Genomic DNA, 22,360 nt, shown 5'->3' with positions numbered 1-22,360 from the left:
AGAAACGGCACTGGGGTCCCCCCAGGGTGTCACCAGGGTCCTCCAAGGTGTCACTGGGATCCCCCAAGGTGTCACCGGGGTCCTCCAAAGCATCATCAAGGTCCTCCAAGGTCACACCAGGGGTCCTCCAACCACTCCGTAACCACCGAGGTCCCCCAAAACGTCACCAGGGGGTCCCCAACCTCTCCAGAAACGTCACTGGGGTCCCCCCAAGGTGTCACCAGGGTCCCCAAGATGTCACCAGGGGCCTCCAACCTCTCCAAAAATGTCACTGGGATCCCCCAAGGTGTCACCATGGTCCCCCCAAGGTGTCACTGGGGTCCTCCAAAGCATCACCAGGGGGTCCCCAACCTCTCCAAAAATGTCACTGGGGTCCCCCCAGGGTGTCACCGGGGTCCTCCAAAGCATCATCAAGGTCCTCCAAGGTCACACCAGGGTCCTCCAACCTCTCCGGAAACGTCACCGGGGTCCTCCAAAGCATCGCCAAGGTCCTCCAAGGTCACACCAGAGGTCCTCCAACCACTCCATAACCACCGAGATCCCCCAAAATGTCACCGGGGGGGGGGGGTGGGGGGGGAGGGAAGCCCCCCACGTCTCCAGAAACATCGCCGGGGTCCCCCCCAAAGGTGTCAGCGGGGTCCTCCGAAGCGTCACCAAGGTCCTCCGAGTTGTCACACCAGGGGTCCTCCAACCACTCCGTAACCGCCGACATCCCCCAAAAACGTCACCGGTGGGGTGGAGTGGGGTGGGAGTGGGGGGGGGAGGAGAGGAGGAGAAGGAAGGAGGGTCCCCGACCTCTCCAGAACTTGGTGGGGAGGGGGAGGGGGATGGGGAGGGGGAGGTGAAGATGGAAAGCTGGAGGAAGGACTGGGGAGGGGGGGAGGGGGATGGGGGGCCCACGTCGGGCGCCTCACTTCTGTCTCTGGAAGAGGAAGAGGCGCAGGTTGATGTTTTTGGCCGCCAGCAGTTTGTTGCACTCCACCGAGTCGACGATGGGCAGCGGGACGTAGTCGGTCTCGTTGCTCTCGTTGGTGAAAACGAAGTGGTAGATGACCGGGTTGATCTGGACGTCGTCGTAAGGACCCTCGAGGAGGAGGAAGGAGCATTCGAGGGGGGAGCTGACTTTGCTTTTGAGGATGAGCTGGAAGGACAGGGTGCGCTTGCAGGAGAGGTTGGGGTTGCGTTCGGAGTCGTTGACTCGAGCCTTCAGCACCCACGTCTGGTTGAGGACAGTCAGCCTCTGGGTCTCGTAGTACAGCCGGGTGATGAAGTCGTCCGTGCGGTACGGGCGGAACTGAACCTCTGTGTGGGGGGGGGGAGATGGGGGGTGAGGGGGCGCTGGGGGGTATTGGGGGTGATGGGGGTGTTGGGGGCGATGGGGGCATTGGGGGCGATGGGGGCATTGGGGGCATTGGGGGTGATGGGGGCAATGGGGACAATGGGGGCATTGGGGTCAATGGGGGCATTGGGGGCAATGGGAGCAATGGGGGCAATGGGGGCATTGGGGGCAATGGGGGCAATGGGGACATTGGGGACATTGGGGGCAATGGGGACAATGGGGGGCAAAGGGGACATTGGGAACAAAGGGGGATGAAGGGGAGATGGGGGCATTGGGGGCAATGGGGACAACGGGGGTAATGGGGACAATGGGGGCGATGGGGACAATGGGGGCGATGGGGACAATGGGGGATGAAGGGGCAATGGGGGCATTGGGGGCAACGGGGACACTGGGAGCAATGGGGGCATTGGGGGCAATGGGGGATGAAGGGGTGATGGGGGCATTGAGGGTGATGGTGGCAATGGGGGCAATGGGGGCAATGGGGGATGAAGGGGTGATGGGGGCATTGGGGGCATTGGGGACAATGGGGACAATGGGGGGCAATGGGGGCAATGGGGACAATGGGGGATGAAGGGGTGATGGGGACATTGGGGGCAATGGGGACAACGGGGGTAATGGGGACAATGGGAGCAATGGGGACAATGGGGGATGAAGGGGTGATGGGGGCATTGGGGGCAATGGGGACAATGGGGGGCAATGGGGACATTGGGGGCAACGGGGACACTGGGGGCAACGGGGACATTGGGGGCAATGGGGGACTGTGGGGACAAGGAGGGCATCATTGGGGGCAATGGGGGGCATTGGGGACAACTGGGAGTGATGAAGTCAACCGTGCGGTACGGGCGGAACTGAACCTCTGTGTGGGGGGGGGAGATGGGGGGTGAGGGGGGGTTGGTGGGTATTGGGGGTGATGGGGGTGTTGGGGGCGATGGGGGCATTGGGGGCGATGGGGGGCAATGGGGACAATGGGGGGCAATGGGGGCGATGGGGGATGAAGGGGTGATGGGGGTGTTGGGGGCAATGGGGGCATGGGGGGCGATGGGGGCATGGGGGGCGATGGGGGCATTGGGGGGCGATGGGGGCGATGGGGGCGATGGGGGTGATGGGGGCATTGGGGGCATTGGGGGCATTGGGGGCATTGGGGGTGATGGGGGCAATGGGGGCAATGGGGGCAATGGGGGCAATGGGGGCAATGGGGACATTGGGGGCATTGGGGGCATTGGGGGCATTGGGGGCAATGGGGACAATGGGGGGCAATGGGGACATTGGGGGCAATGGGGACAATGGGGGGCAAAGGGGACAATGGGGGGCAATGGGGACATTGGGAACAAAGGGGGATGAAGGGGAGATGGGGGCATTGGGGGCAATGGGGGATGAAGGGGTGATGGGGGCAATGGGGACAACGGGGGTAATGGGGACATTGGGGGCAATGGGGACATTGGGGGCAATGGGGACATTGGGGGCAATGGGGACAGTGGGGGATGAAGGGGTGATGGGGACATTGGGGGTAATGGGGACATCGGGAGCAATGGGGACAATGGGGGCAACGGGGACATTGGGGGCAATGGGGGACTGTGGGGACAAGGGGGGCATCATTGGGGGCAATGGGGGGCATTGGGGACAACTGGGAGTGATGAAGTCGTCCGTGCGGTACGGGCGGAACTGAACCTCTGTGTGGGGGGGGGGAGATGGGGGGTGAGGGGGGGCTGGGGGATATTGGGGGTGATGGGGGTGTTGGGGGCGATGGGGACAATGGGGGCGATGGGGGTGATGGGGGTATTGGGGGCGATGGGGACAATGGGGGCGATGGGGGCATTGGGGGCGGTACGGGCAGAACTGAACCTCTGTGTGGGGGGGGGAGATGGGGGGTGAGGGGGGGTTGGGGGGTATTGGGGGTGATGGGGGTGTTGGGGGCGATGGGGGCATTGGGGCGATGGGGACAATAGGGGCGATGGGGACAATGGGGGCGATGGGGACAATGGGGGCGATGGGGACAATGGGGGCGATGGGGGCATTGGGAACAATGAGGGATGAAGGGGTGATGGGGACATTGGGGGCAATGGGGCATTGGGGGTAATGGGGACAATGGGAGCAATGGGGGATGAAGGGGTGATGGGGACATTGGGGCAATGGGGGCAATGGGGACAATGGGGGATGAAGGGGTGATGGGGGCATTGGGGGCAATGGGGGCAATGGGGGCAACGGGGACAATGGGGGATGAAGGAGTGATGGGGACATTGGGAGCAATGGGGTCATTGGGGGTAATGGGGACAATGGGAGCAATGGGGACAATGGGGGATGAAGGGGTGATGGGGGCATTGGGGGCAATGGGGACATTGGGGGCAACGGGGACACTGGGAGCAATGGGGACACTGGGGGCAACGGGGACATTGGGGGCAATGGGGGACTGTGGGGACAAGGGGGGCATCATTGGGGGCAATGGGGGGCATTGGGGACAACTGGGAGTGATGAAGTCGTCCGTGCGGTACGGGCGGAACTGAACCTCTGTGTGGGGGGGGGGAGATGGGGGGTGAGGGGGGGCTGGGGGATATTGGGGGTGATGGGGGCATTGGGGGCGATGGGGGCATTGGGGGATGAAGGGGTGATGGGGGCAATGGGGGCATCGGGGACAATGGGGATAATGGGGACATTGGGGGATGAAGGGGTGATGGGGGCATTTGGGGGCAATGGGGGACATTGGGGGCTGTAGGGAACAATGGGGGCATTGGGGGGGAATGAGGGATGAAGGGGCGATGGGGCAATGGGGGCATTGGGGGCATTGGGGGCAATGGGGGCATTGGGGACAATGGGAGCATTGGGGTAATTAAGGGCAATGGGGGCAATGGGGGCAATGGGGGCATTGGGGGCATTGGGGGTAATTAAGGGCAATGGGGGCATTGGGGGCAATTAAGGGCACTGGGGGCATTGGGGGATTTGGGGGCATTGGAGGCAATGGGGGATTTGGGGGCATTGGAGGCAATGGGGGATTTGGGGGCATTGGGGGCATTGGGGGCATTGGGGCAATGGGGGCAATGGGGGCAATGGGGGTAATTAAGGGCAATGGGGGCATTGGGGGCAATGGGGGCATTAAGGGCAATGGGGGCAATGGGGGCATCGGGGGCATTGGGGGCATCGGGGGCAATGGGGGCATCGGGGGCATTGGGGGCATTGGGGGCATTGGGGGCAATTAAGGGCAATGGGGGCAATTAAGGGCAATGGGGGCAATTAAGGGCAATGGGGGCATTGGGGGCATTGGGGGCTGAAGGGGCGATGGGGGGAACGTGGGGACAAAGGGGACATTGGGGGGCAATGGAGACATTAGGGATAATGGGGGCATTGGGGACATTGGGGCAATGGGGACATTGGGGACATTGGGGCACAGGGGTGCTTTGTGGGATTGGGGGACACTGGGGGATACGGGGACAGTGGGGGACATTGGGACAGTGGGGACAGCATGGGGACATTGTGGGATGTGGGGACAGTGGGGGACATTGGGGGGGACACTGGGGGACATTGGGACAGCGGGGGACATTGGGGGATGTGGGGACAGCATGGGGACACTGGGGGATGTGGGGACAGTGGGGGACATTGGGGGATGTGGGGACAGTGGGGGACACTGGGGGATATGGGGACAGTGGGGGACATTGGGGGGGACACTGGGGGACACTGGGACAGTGGGGGACATTGGGGGATGGGGGGACAGTGGGGGATGGGGGGACAGTGGGGGATGGGGGGACAGTGGGGGATGGGGGGACACTGTAGGATTTGGGGACGCTGTGGGGACATCACCCCTTTGTGGGGTGAGGGTTCAGTGGGGACATGGGTGGCATCGCTGTCACCCCCCCCCCTCCTCACCCCCCCATTGGGCCCCAAATGTCACCAGGGTCCCCCAATTGTCCCCAAAGTGGCATCGGTGTCCCCTGACCCCTCCAAGACCCCCCCCAAGGGTCCCTAAAACCACAGCTGCCATGTAGGGCCCCCATCCCAATAGGAACCCCAATAGGATCCCAATGGGAATCCTAAAAGGAAATGGAACAGGAGGCCCCAGGGAACCCCAATGGGATCCCAAAGGAAACCCCAAACAAAGGAAACCCCAAACAAAGGAAACCCCAAACAAAGGAAACCCCAAAGGAAACCCCAAACAAAGGAAACCCCAAACAAAGGAAACCCCAAACAAAGCAAACCCCAAACAAAGCAAACCCCAAAGGAAACCCCAAACAAAGCAAACCCCAAACAAAGCAAACCCCAAACAAAGCAAACCCCAAACAAAGCAAACCCCAAAGGAAACCCCAATGGGAATTTGAATAGGAACCCCAAAAGGATCCCAATGGGAACCCCAACGGGAATTGCAATGGGAACCCAATGGGAACCCAAAGGAAACCCCAAAAGAAATCCCAATGGGAATTTGAATAGGAACCCCAAAAGGATCCTAACGGGAATGGGAACTGCAATGGGATCCCAATGGGAACCCCAAAAAGTTCCCAATGGGAACACAATGGGAACCCCAATAAGATCCCAGTGGGAATTCCAATGGGAACCCCAAAAGGATCCCAACAGGAATGGGAACTACAGTGGGAATCCCAATGGGAACCCCAATAAGATCCCGATAAGATCCCAATGGGAATCCCAAAAGGATCCCAACGAGAATCCCAATGGGAACTGCAATGGGAATCCCAATGGGAACCCCAATAAAATCCCTATGGGAATCCCAATAGGAACCCCAAAAGGATCCCAATGGAAACCACAACGGGAATTGCAATGGGATCCCAATAGGAACCCAAAGGAAACCCCAAAGGAAATCCCAATGGGAATTTGAATAGGAACCACAAAAGGATCCCAGTGGGAACACAATGGGAACCCCAATAAGATCCCAATGGGAATTCCAATGGGAACCCAAAAAGGATCCCAACAGGAATGGGAACTACAGTGGGAATCCCAATGGGAACCCCAATAGGAACCTCAATAGGATCCCAATGGGAATCCCAATGGGAACCCCAATGGGAACCCCAATAAGATCCCAAGGGGAACACAAGGGGAACCCCCAAAAAATCCCAATGGGAACACAAGGGGAACCCCAAAAGGATCCCAATGGGAACACAATGGGAACTACAGTGGGAATCCCAATGGGAACCCCAATAGGAACCTCAATAGGATCCCAATGGGAATCCCAATGGGAACCCCAATAAGATCCCAATGGGAATCCCAATGGGAACTGCAATGGAATCCCAATGGGAACGGCAATGGGAATCCCAATGGGAACCCCAGTAAGATCCCTATGGGAATCCCAATAGGAAACCCCAAAAGGATCCCAAAGGAAACCACAACGGGAATTGCAATGGGATCCCAATGTGAACCCAAAGGAAACCCCAAAGGAAATCCCAATGGGAACCCCAAAAGGATCCCAACGGGAACACAATGGGAACCCCAATAAGATCCCAATGGGAATCCCAATGGGAACGGCAATGGGAATCCCAATGGGAACCCCAGTAAGATCCCTATGGGAATCCCAATAGGAAACCCCAAAAGGATCCCAAAGGAAACCACAACAGGAATTGCAATGGGATCCCAATGTGAACCCAAAGGAAACCCCAAAGGAAATCCCAATGGGAACCCCAAAAGGATCCCAACGGGAACACAATGGGAACCCCAATAAGATCCCAATGGGAATTCCAATGGGAACCCCAATAAGATCCCTATGGGAATCCCAATAGGAACCCCAAAAGGATCCCAATGGGAACCACAACGGGAATTGCAATGGGATCCCAATGTGAACCCAAAGGAAACCCCAAAGGAAACCCCAATGGGAATTTGAATAGGAACCCCAAAAGGATCCCAATGGGAATGGGAACTGCAATGGGATCCCAGTGTGAACCCAAAGGAAACCCCAAAGGAAATCCCAATGGGAATTTGAATAGGAACCCCAAAAGGATCCCAATGGGAACACAATGGGAACCCCAATAAGATCCCAATGGGAATTCCAATGGGAATCCAAAAAGGATCCCAACAGGAATGGGAACTACAGTGGGAATCCCAATGGGAACCCCAATAGGAACCTCAATAGGATCCCAATGGGAACACAAAGGGAATCCCAAAGGGAACCCCAATAAGATCCCAACGGGAATCCCAAATAGGAACTGCAATGGGAATCCCAATGGGAACCCCAATAAGATCCCAATGGGAATCCCAATAAGATCCCAACAGGAACCATAATGGGAACGCAATGGGAATCCCAATGGGAACCCCAATAAGATCCCAATGGGAACCCCAATAAGATCCCAACGGGAACCCCAATGGGAACGCAATGGGAATCCCAAAGGGAACCCCAATAAGATCCCAATAGGAACCCCAAAAGGATCCCAACGGGAACCATAACGGGAATTGCAATGGGATCCCAATGGGAACACAATGGGAATCCCAGTGGAAACCCCAAAAGGATCCTAATGGGAACCGCGATGGGATCCCAATGGGAATTGGAATAGGAACCCCAAAAGAATCCCAATAGGATCCCAACGGGAACAGTGGGAATTCCAATAGGAACCCCAAAAGGATCCCAACGGGAACCACAATGGGAATCCCAATAGGAAATTGAACAGGAACCCCAAAAGGATCCCAATGGGATCCCAATAGGAACTCCAATGGGATCAGCAGTAGGAACCCCAATGGGAACAGAATGGGAATTCCAACAGGAACCCCAAAAGGATCCCAACGGGAACCACAGCGGGAACCCCAATAAGATCCCAATGGGAAACCCTAATGGGAAATGGGACGGGAACCCCAAAAGGATCCCAATGGGAACTGCAGTGGGAATCCCAATGGGACCCCAAGAGAAACCCAATGGGATCAGGAATTGAAACCCTAATAGGATCCCAATGGGACCAGGAATTGAAACCCTAATAGGATCCCAATGGGACCAGGAATTGAAACCCTAATAGGATTCCAATGGGATCAGGAATTGAAACCCTAATAGGATCCCAATGGGACCAGGAATTGAAACCCTAATAGGACCCCAATGGGATCAGGAATTGAAACCCTAATAGGATTCCAATGGGACCAGGAATTGAAACCCTAATAGGATCCCAATGGGACCAGGAATTGAAACTCTAATAGGATCCCAATGGGACCAGGAATTGAAACTCTAATAGGATCCCAATGGGACCAGGAATTGAAACCCTAATAGGACCCCAATGGGATCAGGAATTGAAACCCTAATAGGATTCCAATGGGATCAGGAATTGAAACCCTAATAGGATCCCAATGGGACCAGGAATTGAAACCCTAATAGGACCCCAATGGGATCAGGAATTGAAACCCTAATAGGACCCCAATGGGATCAGGAATTGAAACCCTAATAGGATTCCAATGGGACCAGGAATTGAAACCCTAATAGGATCCCAATGGGACCAGGAATTGAAACCCTAATAGGATCCCAATGGGACCAGGAATTGAAACCCTAATAGGATCCCAAGAGAAACCTAATAGGACCCCAATAGAAACCCTAATAGGACCCCAAAAGAAACCCTAATAGGATCCCAATGGGACCAGGAATTGAAACCCTAATAGGATCCCAAGAGAAACCCAATGGGACCCCAATAGAAACCCTAATAGGATCCCAATGGGACCAGCAATTGAAACCCTAATAGGATCCCAATAGAAACCCAATGGGACCCCAATAGAAACCCTAATAGGATCCCAATGGGACCAGGAATTGAAACCCTAAGAGGATCCCAAGAGAAACCCAATGGGACCAGAATAGAAACCCTAAGAGGATCCCAATGGGACCAGGAATTGAAACCCTAATGGGATCCCAAGAGAAACCCAATGGGACCCCAAGAGGAACCCTAATAGAAACCCAATAGGAACACCAAAAGAAACTGCCATAGAAACCCCAATGGGAACCCCAATGGGAACCCAAAAAGGATCCCAAGAGGAACCCCTATAGGAACAGCAATGGAAACCCTAATAGGATCCCAAGAGGAACCCAATGGGAACTGCAATGAAAAACCCAATAGGATCCCAATGGAAGCAGCAATTGAAACCCTAAAAAGGATCCCAATGGGAACCCCAAAAGGGAGCCCAATGGGAACCCCAAAAAGGAGACCTAATAGAAACCCCAAAAGGATCCCAAGAGGAACCTTGAAAGGAACCCTATAGGGAATCCCAAAAGGAACCCAATAGGACCTGCGATGGAAACCCTAACAGGAAACCCAAAGGGAACCCCAATATAGACCCCAATAGGAACCCAATAGGATCCCAGCCCAAACCCCAATGGGACCCAATGGCAAACCCCAACGGGATCCCAGCCCAAATCCCAATGGGATCCCAATCAAAACCCCAATGGGATCCCACCCAAAACCCCAAAGGAATCCCAAAAAAAGATGAACCCCAACGGGATCCCAGCCCAAACCCCAACGGGATCCCAACAAAATAAGAACCCCAACGGGATCAGCCATGAACCCAAAGGTCCCACGGACCCAGGGGACCCAAAAACCCAATAGGATCCCAGCCCAAAACCCAAGGAGATCCCAGCCCAAAACCCAACGGGATCCCAGCCAAAAACCCAATGGGATCCCAGCCCAAACCCCAATGGGATCCCACCAAAAACCCCAACGGGATCCCAAACCAAATCCCAACGGGATCCCAGCCCAAACCCCAACGGGATCCCAGACCCCAAAACCCCAATGGGATCCCAGTCCAAACCCCAACGGAACCCCAGCCCAAACCCCAACGGAACCCCAAACACCCCAAGAGGACCCCAAAACCACCCCAGACCCAACCCCAACACGATCCCAAAACCCTCAAGAACCCCAAAGGATCCAATCCCAGACCCCAATGGGATCCCAGGCCAAACCCCAAAAGGGATCCCAGCCGAAACCCCAAAGGGATCCCAAGCCAACCCCAAAAGGAATCCCAGTCCAAAACCCAACGGAATCCCATAGCCCAAACACCAACCAAGCCCAGCCCAAAACCCAATGGGATCCCAGCCCAAACCCCAACGGGATCCCAGCCCAAACCCCAACAGGACCCCAAACCAAACCCCAATGGGATCCCAGCCCAAACCCCAACGGGATCCCAGCCCAAACCCCAACGGGATCCCACCATAAACCCCAACGGGATCCCAATGGGACACCGAGCCACCACCCCATAGGCCCCCAACCACCCCATAGGCGCCCCATAACCACCCACCCATAGCCATCACCATAACACCACTACTCCAAGGCGCCCCATAAGCGCCCCCATGACACCACCACCCCATACGCTCCCACCCAACCCCACCACCATGGTCGCCCCATAACCACCCCATAGGCACCCCCATGACACCACCACCCCATGGGCCCCCCACCCCAACCCATAGCCTCCCCATAACCACCCCATAGGCGCCCCAATGACACCACCACCCCAAGGGCCCCCATAGGCACCCCATAACCACCCCATAGGTGCCCCCATGACACCACCACCCCATAGGCTCCCCACCACCCCATAGGCCCACCATAACCACCCCATAGGTCGCACCATAACCCCATCACCCCATAGCTGCTCCCCATGACACCACAGCCCCATAGCTGCCCCCACCATACCACACCCCCATAGGCTCCCCCCACCACCCCATGGCCACCCCATTAACCACCCCATAGGCACCCCCATGACACCACCACCCCATAGGTGCCCCCACCACCCCATAGACCCACCCACCCATAGGCGTCACCATGACACCACCACCCCATAGGCTCCCCCACCACCCCATAGGCGCCCCCTAACCACCCCATAGGCCCCTCATAACCACCCCATAGGCGCCCCATAACCACCACCCATAGGCGCCACCATGACACCACTACTCCATAGGCGCCCCATAACCACCCCATAGGCTCCCCCCCACCCCATGGGCGCCCCATAACCACCCCATAGGTCCCACCATGACACCACCACCCCATAGGCTCCCCACCACCCCATAGGCGCCCCATAACCACCCCATAGGCGTCCCCATAGCACCACCACCCCATAGGCGACACCACCACCCCATAGGCACCCCCCACCCATCCCCCCATAGCTGCCCCCACCGCCCCATAGGCTCCCCCACCGCCCCATAGGCTCCCCCACCACCCCATAGGTGCCCCACAACCACCCCATAGCCCCACCCATGACACCACCACCCCATAGGCTGCCCCCCACACCCCATAGGTCCCCCATAACCACCCCATAGCCCCCATAAGCACCCCACAGGCGCCCCCACCACACACCACACCCATAGGCCCCCTACCACCCCATAGGCGCCCCATAACCACTCCATAGGCGCCCCATAACCACCCCATAGGTGCCCCCATGACACCACCACCCCATAGGCTCCCCCCCATACCCCACCCCATAGGCGCCCCATAACCACCCCATAGGCGCCCCATAACCACCCCATAGGCGTCACCATGACACCACCACTACTCCATAGGCGCCCCATAACCACCCCATAGCTCCCACCCCCACCCCACAGGTGCCCCACCCATAGCCCACCATAGGCACCACCATGACACCACCACCCCATGGCTGCCCCCACCACCCCATAGGCACCCCATAACCACCCCATAGTCGCACCTATGACACCACCACCCCATAGGCTCCCCATACCACCCCATGGGCCCCCCCTAACCCCCCCATAGGTGCCCCCATGACACCACGACCCCATAGGCTCCCCCACCACCCCATAGGCTCCCCCACACGCCCCATAGGTGCCCCATAACCACCCCATAGGTGCACCCATGACACCACCACCCCATAGGCTCCCCCCCTCACCCCATAGGCCACCCCACTAACCACCCCAAGGGCCCATAAGCACCCCACAGGCGCCCCCATGACACCACCACCCCATAGGCTCCCCCACCACCCCATAGGTGCCCGGCCCCCTCCCCCCCCCCCACCCCATAGCCGCCCACCCCCCCCCCCCCCCCAACAACCCCCCCCCCCCCCCCCCCCCCCCAGGTACCCGTGTATCCGATGTTCTCGTAGCTGAGCAGGCTGAAGATGCTGTTGTAGAGCTGCATCTCCTTTTTCCGACTCTGGTCCATCTCGTCCAGGATCTCCATCAGCTCCTTGCCCGTCTTGGTGGGGTGGGTGCACTCGGCCTCGTGCACCGTCAGCTCGTGGAAGGGGCCCTGCCAGGGGCAGCCGATGCGCTTGTATTTGCACTGCGTCACCCTGGGGAGGGGGGAAAGAAGGGGGGAGGGGGGGGGTCAGGAAGGGGAGAAAAGTCACCCCAAAGAGACCCCGAATGGGCACCCGGCTGGGTTATGGGGTTAGGAGGGGAAGAGGTTGGGGTCTGTTGGGCTCAGGGGGACAAAAGTGATCCCATAGTGACCCCAAATGGGCACAAGTCTTGGTTATGGGGGTTAGGAGGGGAAGAGGTTGGGGTCTTGTCCCCCTGAGCCCAAGAAAAGGGACCCCAAAGGGATCCCAAAGTGACCCCAAATGGGCACAGGTCTCAGTTATGGGGTTATGAGGGGAAGAGGTTGGGGTCTTGTTGGGCTCAGGGGGACAAAAATGGGGACACAAAACTGACCCCAAAGTGACCCCAAAGGGACCCCAAAGTGACCCCAAATGGGCACCCGGCTGGGTTATGGGGTTAGGAGGGGAAGAGGTTGGGGTCTGTGGTCCCCATGGAGCCAAAAAAGGCCATGAAGTGACCCCAAAGTGACCCCAAATGGGCACAGCGCTGGGTTATGGGGTTAGGAAGGGAAGAGGTTGGGGTCTTGTTGGGCTCAGGGGGACAAAAGTGACCCCAAAGGGATCCCAAAGTGACCCCAAATGGGCAATGGTCTCAGTTATGGGGTTATGAGGGGAAGAGGTTGGGGTCTTGTTGGGCTCAGGGGACAAAAGGACCACAAAAGTGACCCCAAATGGGCACGGGGCTGGGTTAAGGGGTTATGAGGGGAAGAGGTTGGGGGCTTGTTGGGCTCAGGGGGACAAAAATGGGGACAAAGTGAACCCCAAAGTGACCCCAAATGGGCACCCGGCTGGGTTATGGGGTTAGGAGGGGAAGAGGTTGGGGTCTGTTGGGCTCAGGGGGACAAAAGTGGACCCCAAAGTGACCCCAAATGGGCACCCGGCTGGGTTATGGGGTTAGGAGGGGAAGAGGTTGGGGTCTCGTTGGGACCAGGGGGACAAAAGTGACCCAAAGGACCCCAAAGGGCACCAGGTCTGCAGTTATGGGTTAGAGGAGGAAGAGGTTGGGGTCTGTTGGGCTCAGGGGGACAAAAGTGACCCCAAAGCTGACCCAAAGTGACCCAAATGGGCACAGGTCTCGGTTATGGGGTTATGAGGGGAAGAGGTTGGGGTCTTGTTGGGCTCAGGGGGACAAAAGGGACACAAAAGTGACCCCAAAGTGACCCCAAATGGGCACGAGCTGGGTTATGGGGTTAGGAGGGGAAGAGGTTGGGGTCTTGTCCCCCTGAGCCCAACAAAAGGGACCCCAAAGGGATCCCAAAGTGACCCCAAATGGGCACAGGTCTCAGTTATGGGGTTATGAAGGGAAGAGGTTGGGGTCTTGTTGGGCTCAGGGGGACAAAAGGGACCCCAAAGGGATCCCAAAGTGACCCCAAATGGGCACAGGTCTGAGTTATGGGGTTATGAGGGGAAGAGGTTGGGGTCTTGTTGGGCTCAGGGGGACAAAAGGGACACAAAAGTGACCCCAAATGGGCACGGGGCTGGGTTATGGGGTTATGAGGGGAAGAGGTTGGGGGCTTGTTGGGCTCAGGGGGACAAAAATGGGGACAAAGTGAACCCCAAAGTGACCCCAAATGGGCACCCGGCTGGGTTATGGGGTTAGGAGGGGAAGAGGTTGGGGTCTGTTGGGCTCAGGGGACAAAAGGGACCCCAAAGTGACCCCAAATGGGCACCGGGCTGGGTTATGGGGTTAGGAGGGGAAGAGGTTGGGGTCTCTTGACCCCATGGGGACAAAAGTGACCCCAAAGCGACGCCAAAAGGGCACCCAGCTGGGTTATGGGGGTTAGGAGGAGAAGAGGTTGGGGTCCTGTTAGGCTCAGGGGGACAAAAGTGACACAAAAGTGACCCCAAAGTGACCCCAAATGGGCACAGGTCTCGGTTATGGGGTTATGAGGGGAAGAGGTTGGGGTCTGTTGGGCTCAGGGGGACAAAAGGGACACAAAAGTGACCCCAAAGTGACCCCAAATGGGCACAATTCTTGGTTATGGGGTTATGAGAGGAAGAGGTTGGGGTCTGTTGATCCCATGGGGACAAAAGTGACCCCAAAGTGACCCCAAATGGGCACAGGTCTCGGTTATGGGGTTAGGAGGGGAAGAGGTTGGGGTCTTGTTGGGCTCAGGGGGACAAAAGGGACACAAAAGTGACCCCAAATGGGCACCCGGCTGGGTTATGGGGGTTAGGAGGGGAAGAGGTTGGGGTCTGTTGGGCTCAGGGGGACAAAAGTGACCCCAAAGTGACCCCAAAGTGACCCCAAATGGGCACGAGGCTGGGTTATGGGGTTATGAGGGGAAGAGGTTGGGGTCTGTTGGGCTCAGGGGGACAAAAGGGACACAAAAATGACCCCAAATGGGCACGGGGCTGGGTTATGGGGGTTAGGAAGGGAAGAGGTTGGGGTCTGTTGGGCTCAGGGGGACAAAAGGGACACAAAAGTGACCCCAAATGGGCACAGGTCTCACTTATGGGGTTATGAAGGGAAGAGGTTGGGGTCTTGTTGGGCTCAGGGGGACAAAAATGGGGACAAAGTGGCCCCAAAGCGACCCCGAATGGGCACACCGCTGGGTTATGGGGTTATGAAGGGAAGAGGTTGGGGTCTGTTGGGCTCAGGGGACAAAAGGGACACAAAAGTGACCCCAAAGTGACCCCAAATGGGCACCCGGCTGGGTTATGGGGTTAGGAGGGGAAGAGGTTGGGGTCTTGTTGGGCTCAGGGGGACAAAAGTGACCCCAAAGGGATCCCAAAGCGACCCCAAATGGGCACAGGTCTCGGTTATGGGGTTATGAGGGGAAGAGGTTGGGGTCTGTCGACCCCATGGGGACAAAAGTGACCCCAAAGTGCCACCCTGAGAGCATCACAGCACCACGACCCCACAGCGTGACCCCATCCCATGACTCCACCCCGACCCCACAACACCACAACCCCACACCATGGTCACACAACCCCACAACACCACGACCCCACACCATGGTCCCACAACCCCACAACACCGCGACCCCACACCCATGATTCCACTGGGACCCCACAACACCGGGACCCCACAACACAGGGACCCCACTCCATAACCCCACAACACCGGGACCCCACTCCATAACCCCACAACACCGGGACCCCACAGCACCACCCCATAATCCCACAACCCCACCCCATAACCGCACAACACCGGGACCCCACAGCCCCACTCCATAACCCCACAACACCAGGACCCCACAACCCCATCCCATAACCCCACAACACCGGGACCCCACAACCCCATCCCATAACCCCACAACACCGGGACCCCACAGCCGCAGTCCATAACCCCACAACACCGGGACCCCACAGCCCCACAACACTGGGACCCCACAGCCCCACCCCATAATCCCACAACCCCACCCCATAACCGCACAACACCGGGACCCCACAGCCCCACTCCATAACCCCACAACACCAGGACCCCACAACCCCATCCCATAACCCCACAACACCGGGACCCCACAGCCGCAGTCCATAACCCCACAACACCGGGACCCTACAGCCCCACCCATTAACCCTACACCAACACCGTGACCCCACAACACCGCGACACCACGATCCCACTGTGACCCCAACACCGTGACCCCACCCCATCACACCGCGACCCCACAACACCGCGACCCCACCCCATCACACCGTGACCCCCCCCCATCACACCGTGACCCCACAACACCGCGACCCCACAACCCCATCCCAACACTGTGACCCCACAACCCCATCCCAACACTGTGACCCCACAACCCCATCCCAACACTGTGACCCCACAACCCCCCAACGCCGTGACCGCAACCAAACGCCATGACCCCACAACACCCCAACGTCATGACCCCACAACACCCCACCATATCACACCGTGACCCCACAACACCGTGACCCCACAACACCGTGACCCCACCCCAAGCCCACCCCATGGCCCTGACCTCACACCACCACGACCCCACACTATGATCCCACCTCAACACCGCGACCCCAACCCAACGACCCCATGACCCCACAACACCACACCATCCCACTGTGACCCCAACCCAACACCGCGACCCCACAACACCGCGACCCCACAGCATCCCACCGCAACCCCAACCCAACACCGCGACCCCAACCCAACCCGCGACCCCACAACACCGCGACCCCACAACACCGCGACCCCACAACACCGCGACCCCACAACACCGCGACCCCACAGCATCCCACCGCGACCCCAACCCAACACCGCGACCCCAACCCAACACCGCGACCCCAACCCAACACCGCGACCCCAACCCAACACCGCGACCCCACAACACCGCGACCCCACAACACCGCGACCCCACAACACCGCGACCCCACAACACCGCGACCCCATAGCATCCCAGTGACCCCAACCCAACACCATGACCCCACACCATCCCACTGCGACCCCACAGCATCCCACTGTGACCCCACAACACCGCGACCCCACAACACTGCGACCCCACAACACTGCGACCCCACAGCATCCCACTGTGACTCCAACCCAACACCGCGACCCCACAACACCGCGACCCCCACAACACCGCGACCCCACAACACCGCGACCCCACAGCATCCAAGTGACCCCAACCCAACACCACGGCCCCACACCATCCCACTGTGACCCCACAGCATCCCACTGTGACCCCATAACACCGCGACCCCACAGCATCCCACTGTGACTCCAACCCAACACCGCGACCCCACAACACCGCGACCCCACAACATCCCACTGTGACCCCAACCCAACACCACGACCCCACACCATCCCACTGTGACCCCACAGCATCCCACTGTGACCCCAACCCAACACCGCGACCCCACACCATCCCACTGTGACCCCACAACACCGCGACTCCACAGCATCCCACTGTGACCCCACGACACCGCGACCCCACAGCACCCCACTGTGACCCCACGACACCGCGACCCCACAGCATCCCACTGTGACCCCAACCCAACACCGCGACCCCACAGCATCCCACTGTGACCCCAACCCAACACCGCGACCCCACAGCATCCCACTGTGACCCCAACCCAACACCGCGACCCCACAGCATCCCACTGTGACCCCAACCCAACACCGCGACCCCACAACACCGCGACCCCACAACTCCGCGACCCCACAACTCCGCGACCCCACAACTCCGCGACCCCACAACTCCGCGACCCCACAACTCCGCGACCCCACAGCATCCTGCCGCGACCCCACAGCATCCTGCCGCGACCCCAACCCAACGCCGTGACCCTGTGACTCACCCCAAGCCCACCCCATGACCCTGACCCCACAACACCATAACCCCATACTATGATCTCAACACCACAACCCCACAACACCATGACCCCAACCCAACACCATGACCCCACAACACCACGACCCCGACACCATGACCCCAACCCCACCCCGTGATCCTGACCCCACCCCATAACCCCACCCCATGACCCTGACCCCAACACCATGACCCCAACCCCACCCCATGACCCTGACCCCAACACCATGACCCCATAACCCCACCCCATGACCCTGACCCCGACACCATGACCGCAACCCCACCCCATGACCCTGACCCCAACACCATGACCCCATAACCCCACCCCATGACCCTGACCCCAACACCATGACCCCAACCCCACCCCATGACCCTGACCCCAACACCATGACCCCATAACCCCACCCCATGACCCTGACCCCACACCATGACCCCAACCCCACCCCATGACCCTGACCCCAACACCATGACCCCATAACCCCACCCCATGACCCTGACCCCGACACCATGACCGCAACCCCACCCCATGACCCTGACCCCAACACCATGACCCCATAACCCCACCCCATGACCCTGACCCCAACACCATGACCCCAACCCCACCCCATGACCCTGACCCCAACACCATGACCCCATAACCCCACCCCATGACCCTGACCCCGACACCATGACCCCAACCCCACCCCATGACCCTGACCCCAACACCATGACCCTGACCCCACCCCATGACCCTGACCCCACCCCATGACCCTGACCCCGACACCATGACCCCAACCCCACCCCATGACCCTGACCCCAACACCATGACCCTAACCCCGTGATCCCAACCCATGATCCCGATCCCACCCCATAACCCCAACCTCACCCCATGACCCCACTCCATGACCCTAACCCCAACCCACGACCCATAACAACACATACAACCCCATAACCACCCCATAACCCCATAACCCACCCCGTACAACCCCCAGAGACCCCCGCACAACCCCATGTAACCACATGTGACCCCATACAGCCCCATAGAGCCCCATGTAACCCCATACAGCCCCCTATAACGCCATGTCCCCCCATGCAGCCCCCAAGCCCCATATACCCGCATACGACCCCATATAACGCCATAATCCCCCCATACAGCCCCACAGACCCCCATACAGCCCCACAGACCCCGCACCTATCGTGGCACTCCCCGCTCTGGTGCCTCTCCAGCAGGGCCCTGGGGAACTGCTGCATGTAACCCCATAGAACGCCATAATCCCCTCATACAACCCCACAGACCCCCATACAACCCCCATATAACGCCATAACCCCCCCCATAGGCCCCCATACAGCCCCACAGACCCCCATACAGCCCCCTGAAGCCCCATGGGCCCCCACACAACCCCATATAACGCCATAACCCCCCCATACAGCCCCATAGACTCCCATACAGCTCCCATACAGCTCCATAGCCCCCCCCATACCCCATAGACCCCCATAGAACCCCATATAACGCCATAACCCCCCCATAGAGCCCCACAGACCCCCCATACAACCCCACAGGCCCCCCCATATCCCCCCCTCTGGTGCCTCTCCAGCAGGGCCCTGGGGAACTGCTGCATGCAGCCACAGCCCCATAACCACCCCATAACCACCCCATAACCACCCCATAACCTCCCATAGAGCCCCACAGAACGCCATAACTCCTCCCATACAATCCCATAACCCCTCCCCCATACAACCCTACAGACCCCCATAGAGCCGCATGTAACCCCATACAACCCCATACAGCCCCGTAGAACCCCATACAGCCCCGTACACCCCCATACAGCCCCCTATAACGCCATGACCTCCCATGCAGCCCCCCAAGCCCCATATACCCCCATATGACCCCATATAACGCCATAATCCCCCCATACAGCCCCCATAGACTCCCATACAGCTCCATAGCCCCCCCATACCCCATAGACCCCCATAGAACCCCATATAACGCCATAACCCCCCCAAGAGCCCCACAGACCCCCATAGAGCCCCACAGACCCCGCACCTATCGTGGCACTCCCCGCTCTGGTGCCTCTCCAGCAGGGCCCTGGGGAACTGCTGCATGCAGCCACAGCCCCATAACCACCCATAACCACCCCATACCACCCCATAACCTCCCATAGAGCCCCACAGACCCCCCATACAGCCCCCATAGAGCCCCACAGACCCCCATAGAGCCCCACAGACCCCCCATAGAGCCCCATGTAACACCATAACCCCCCATAGAGCCCCACAGACCCCCATACAGCCCCCATACAACCCCACAGACCCCCATAGAGCCCCCATAGAGCCCCATGTAACACCATAACCCCCATAGAGCCCCACAGAGCCCCATACAGCCCCCATAGAGCCCCACAGACCCCCATAGAGCCCCATACAACACCATAACCCCCATAGAGCCCACAGACCCCCATAGAGCCCACAGACCCCCATTAGAGCCCCATACAACCCCACAGACCCCCCATACAACCCCATATAACACCATAACCCCCCATAGAGCCCCACAGACCCCCATAGAGCCCCCATACAACGCCATAACCCCCCTATAGCCCCACAGACCCCCATACAGCCCCACAGACCCCATACAGCCCCACGACCCCCCATAGAGGCCCATAGAGCCCCACAGACCCGCACCTATCGTGGCACCGGGCTCTGCGGGCCTCTTCAGCCCCGGGAACGCGCATGCAGCCACAGCCATAACCACCCTAACCACCCCATAACCCCCCATCACCTCCCCATGACCCCCCCAGACCATAGAGCCCATAGACCATAACCCACGCCCATAGAGCATGTAACACCATAACCCCCTAGAGCCCACAGACCCCCATACAGCCCCCATACCCACAGACCCATAGAGCCCCAAAAAGAGCCCCATGCCAACCCCATAACCCCACAGACCCCCATACAGCCCCCATAGACACATACCCCCATAGAGCCCACAACACCATAACCCCCCATAGAGCCCCACAGACCCCCATAGAGCCCACAGACCCCCATAAAGCCCATACAACCCCACAGCCCCCCATACAACCCATATAACACCATAACCCCCCATAGAGCCCCACAGCCCCATAGAGCCCCCATACAACGCCATAACCCCCCATATAGCCCCACAGACCCCCATACAGCCCCTCAGACCCCCATACAGCCCCATAGACCCCCAGACCCCATAGAGCCCCACAGACCCCGCACCTATCGTGGCACTCCCCGCTCTGGTGCCTCTCCAGCAGGGCCCTGGGGAACTGCTGCATGCAGCCACAGCCCCATAACCACCCCATAACCACCCCATAACCACCCCATAACCTCCCATAGACCCCCAAGACCCCCCATAACCCCCATAAAGCCCCACAGACCCCATAGAGCCCCACAGACCCCCATAGAGCCCCATGTAACACATACCCCCCATAACCCACAGACCCATAAGCCCCCATACAACGCCATAACCCCCATAGAGCCCCAGACCCATAACCCCATAACCCCACAGACCCATACAACCCATAACCCCAAACCCCCATAGAGCCCCAACACCATACCCCCCATGGCCCCCAGCCCTGAGCCAGACCAAGCCCATAACCACCCATAAACCCATATACCAACCCCCATAGAGCCCACAGACCCCCATAAGCCCCATAAAACCCCATAAGCCCACAGACCCCCATAGCCCACAACCCACAGCCCCACACCCCCCCATAGAGCCACAACCCTAACCCCCTGGGCCACAGCCCTAGAGCCCAACCATAACCCAACCCATAGAGCCCCACAGACCCCCCCCAGACCCATAGAGCCCAGACCCGCCATGCAGCCACAGCCCATAACCACCCTAACCACCCCATAAGCCTCAGAGCCCCATAGACTCTCCATACATGCATAGACCCAATAGAGCCCAATAAGCCATACCCCTACCCCATAAAGCTCCCATACAGCCCCACAGACCCCATACAGCCCTATAGACCCCCCAAAGACCATCACCCCACAGACCCCCCATAAGCCCCAAACCCCATAGAGCCCAAGACCCATAAGCCCCCATAACCCACAGCCCATACCCACAAGCCATAACCCATAACCAACCCTACCCACAGACCCATAAACCCCATAAACCCATAACCCTAAGCCACAGCCCCACAGACCCCAAGACCCATACAGCCCCCATAAGCCCCCATAACCCCCCATAGAGCCCCACAGACCCCCATAGAGCCCCACAGACCCCGCACCTATCGTGGCACTCCCGCTCTGGTGCCTCTCCAGCAGGGCCCTGGGGAACTGCTGCATGCAGCCACAGCCCCATAACCACCCCATAACCACCCCATAACCCACCCATAACACCCCCATAACACCCCAATAACACCATAACCCCATACAACCCCACAGACCCCCATACAGCCCCCACAACCCCCATAGAGCCCCATACAATGCCCATAACCCCCCATACAACCCCACAGACCCCCCATAGAGCCCCATACAACGCCATAACCCCCATAGAGCCCCACACAGCCCCCATACAGCCCCCATAAACCCACAGACCCCCCATCAA

The 22,360-nt window shown here is 59.0% G+C and overlaps 1 protein-coding gene across 1 annotated transcript; it reads right to left on the bottom strand.

Annotated features, from left to right (window-relative positions):
* Positions 1-109: 109 nt before the first annotated feature.
* Positions 110-19,043, bottom strand: ZFTRAF1 (zinc finger TRAF-type and ring finger containing 1). The gene is made up of 3 exons (XM_085215395.1): positions 18,983-19,043; positions 12,309-12,520; positions 110-1,302 (listed from the first exon to the last, which is right to left on the bottom strand). Exons 1-3 carry the CDS (start codon positions 19,039-19,041, stop codon positions 911-913), a joined length of 663 nt encoding a protein of 220 aa, XP_085071521.1. The 5' UTR covers positions 19,042-19,043; the 3' UTR covers positions 110-910.
* Between the last annotated feature and the right edge of the window lie 3,317 nt (positions 19,044-22,360).

This window comes from Meleagris gallopavo, unplaced genomic scaffold, assembly GCF_905368555.1.
Source record: "Meleagris gallopavo unplaced genomic scaffold, MGAL_WU_HG_1.1 scaffold_26, whole genome shotgun sequence".
In the NCBI taxonomy this organism is placed as follows: Eukaryota; Metazoa; Chordata; class Aves; order Galliformes; family Phasianidae; genus Meleagris; species Meleagris gallopavo.
This window is presented reverse-complemented; position numbering and strand designations above follow the sequence as displayed.

What these genes read in the sequence shown, in the direction of transcription:
- ZFTRAF1 (XM_085215395.1), bottom strand. Translation starts at nt 19,041, where the DNA reads ATGCAGCAGTTCCCCAGGGCCCTGCTGGAGAGGCACCAGAGCGGGGAG. An exon ending in AGCGGGGAGTGCCACGATAG is followed by an intron (nt 12,521 to 18,982) that starts GTGCGGGGTCTG and finishes CCCCCTCCCCAG; the next exon opens with GGTGACGCAGTGCAAATACA. An exon ending in CGAGAACATCGGATACACGG is followed by an intron (nt 1,303 to 12,308) that starts GTACCTGGGGGG and finishes CCCCCCACACAG; the next exon opens with AGGTTCAGTTCCGCCCGTAC.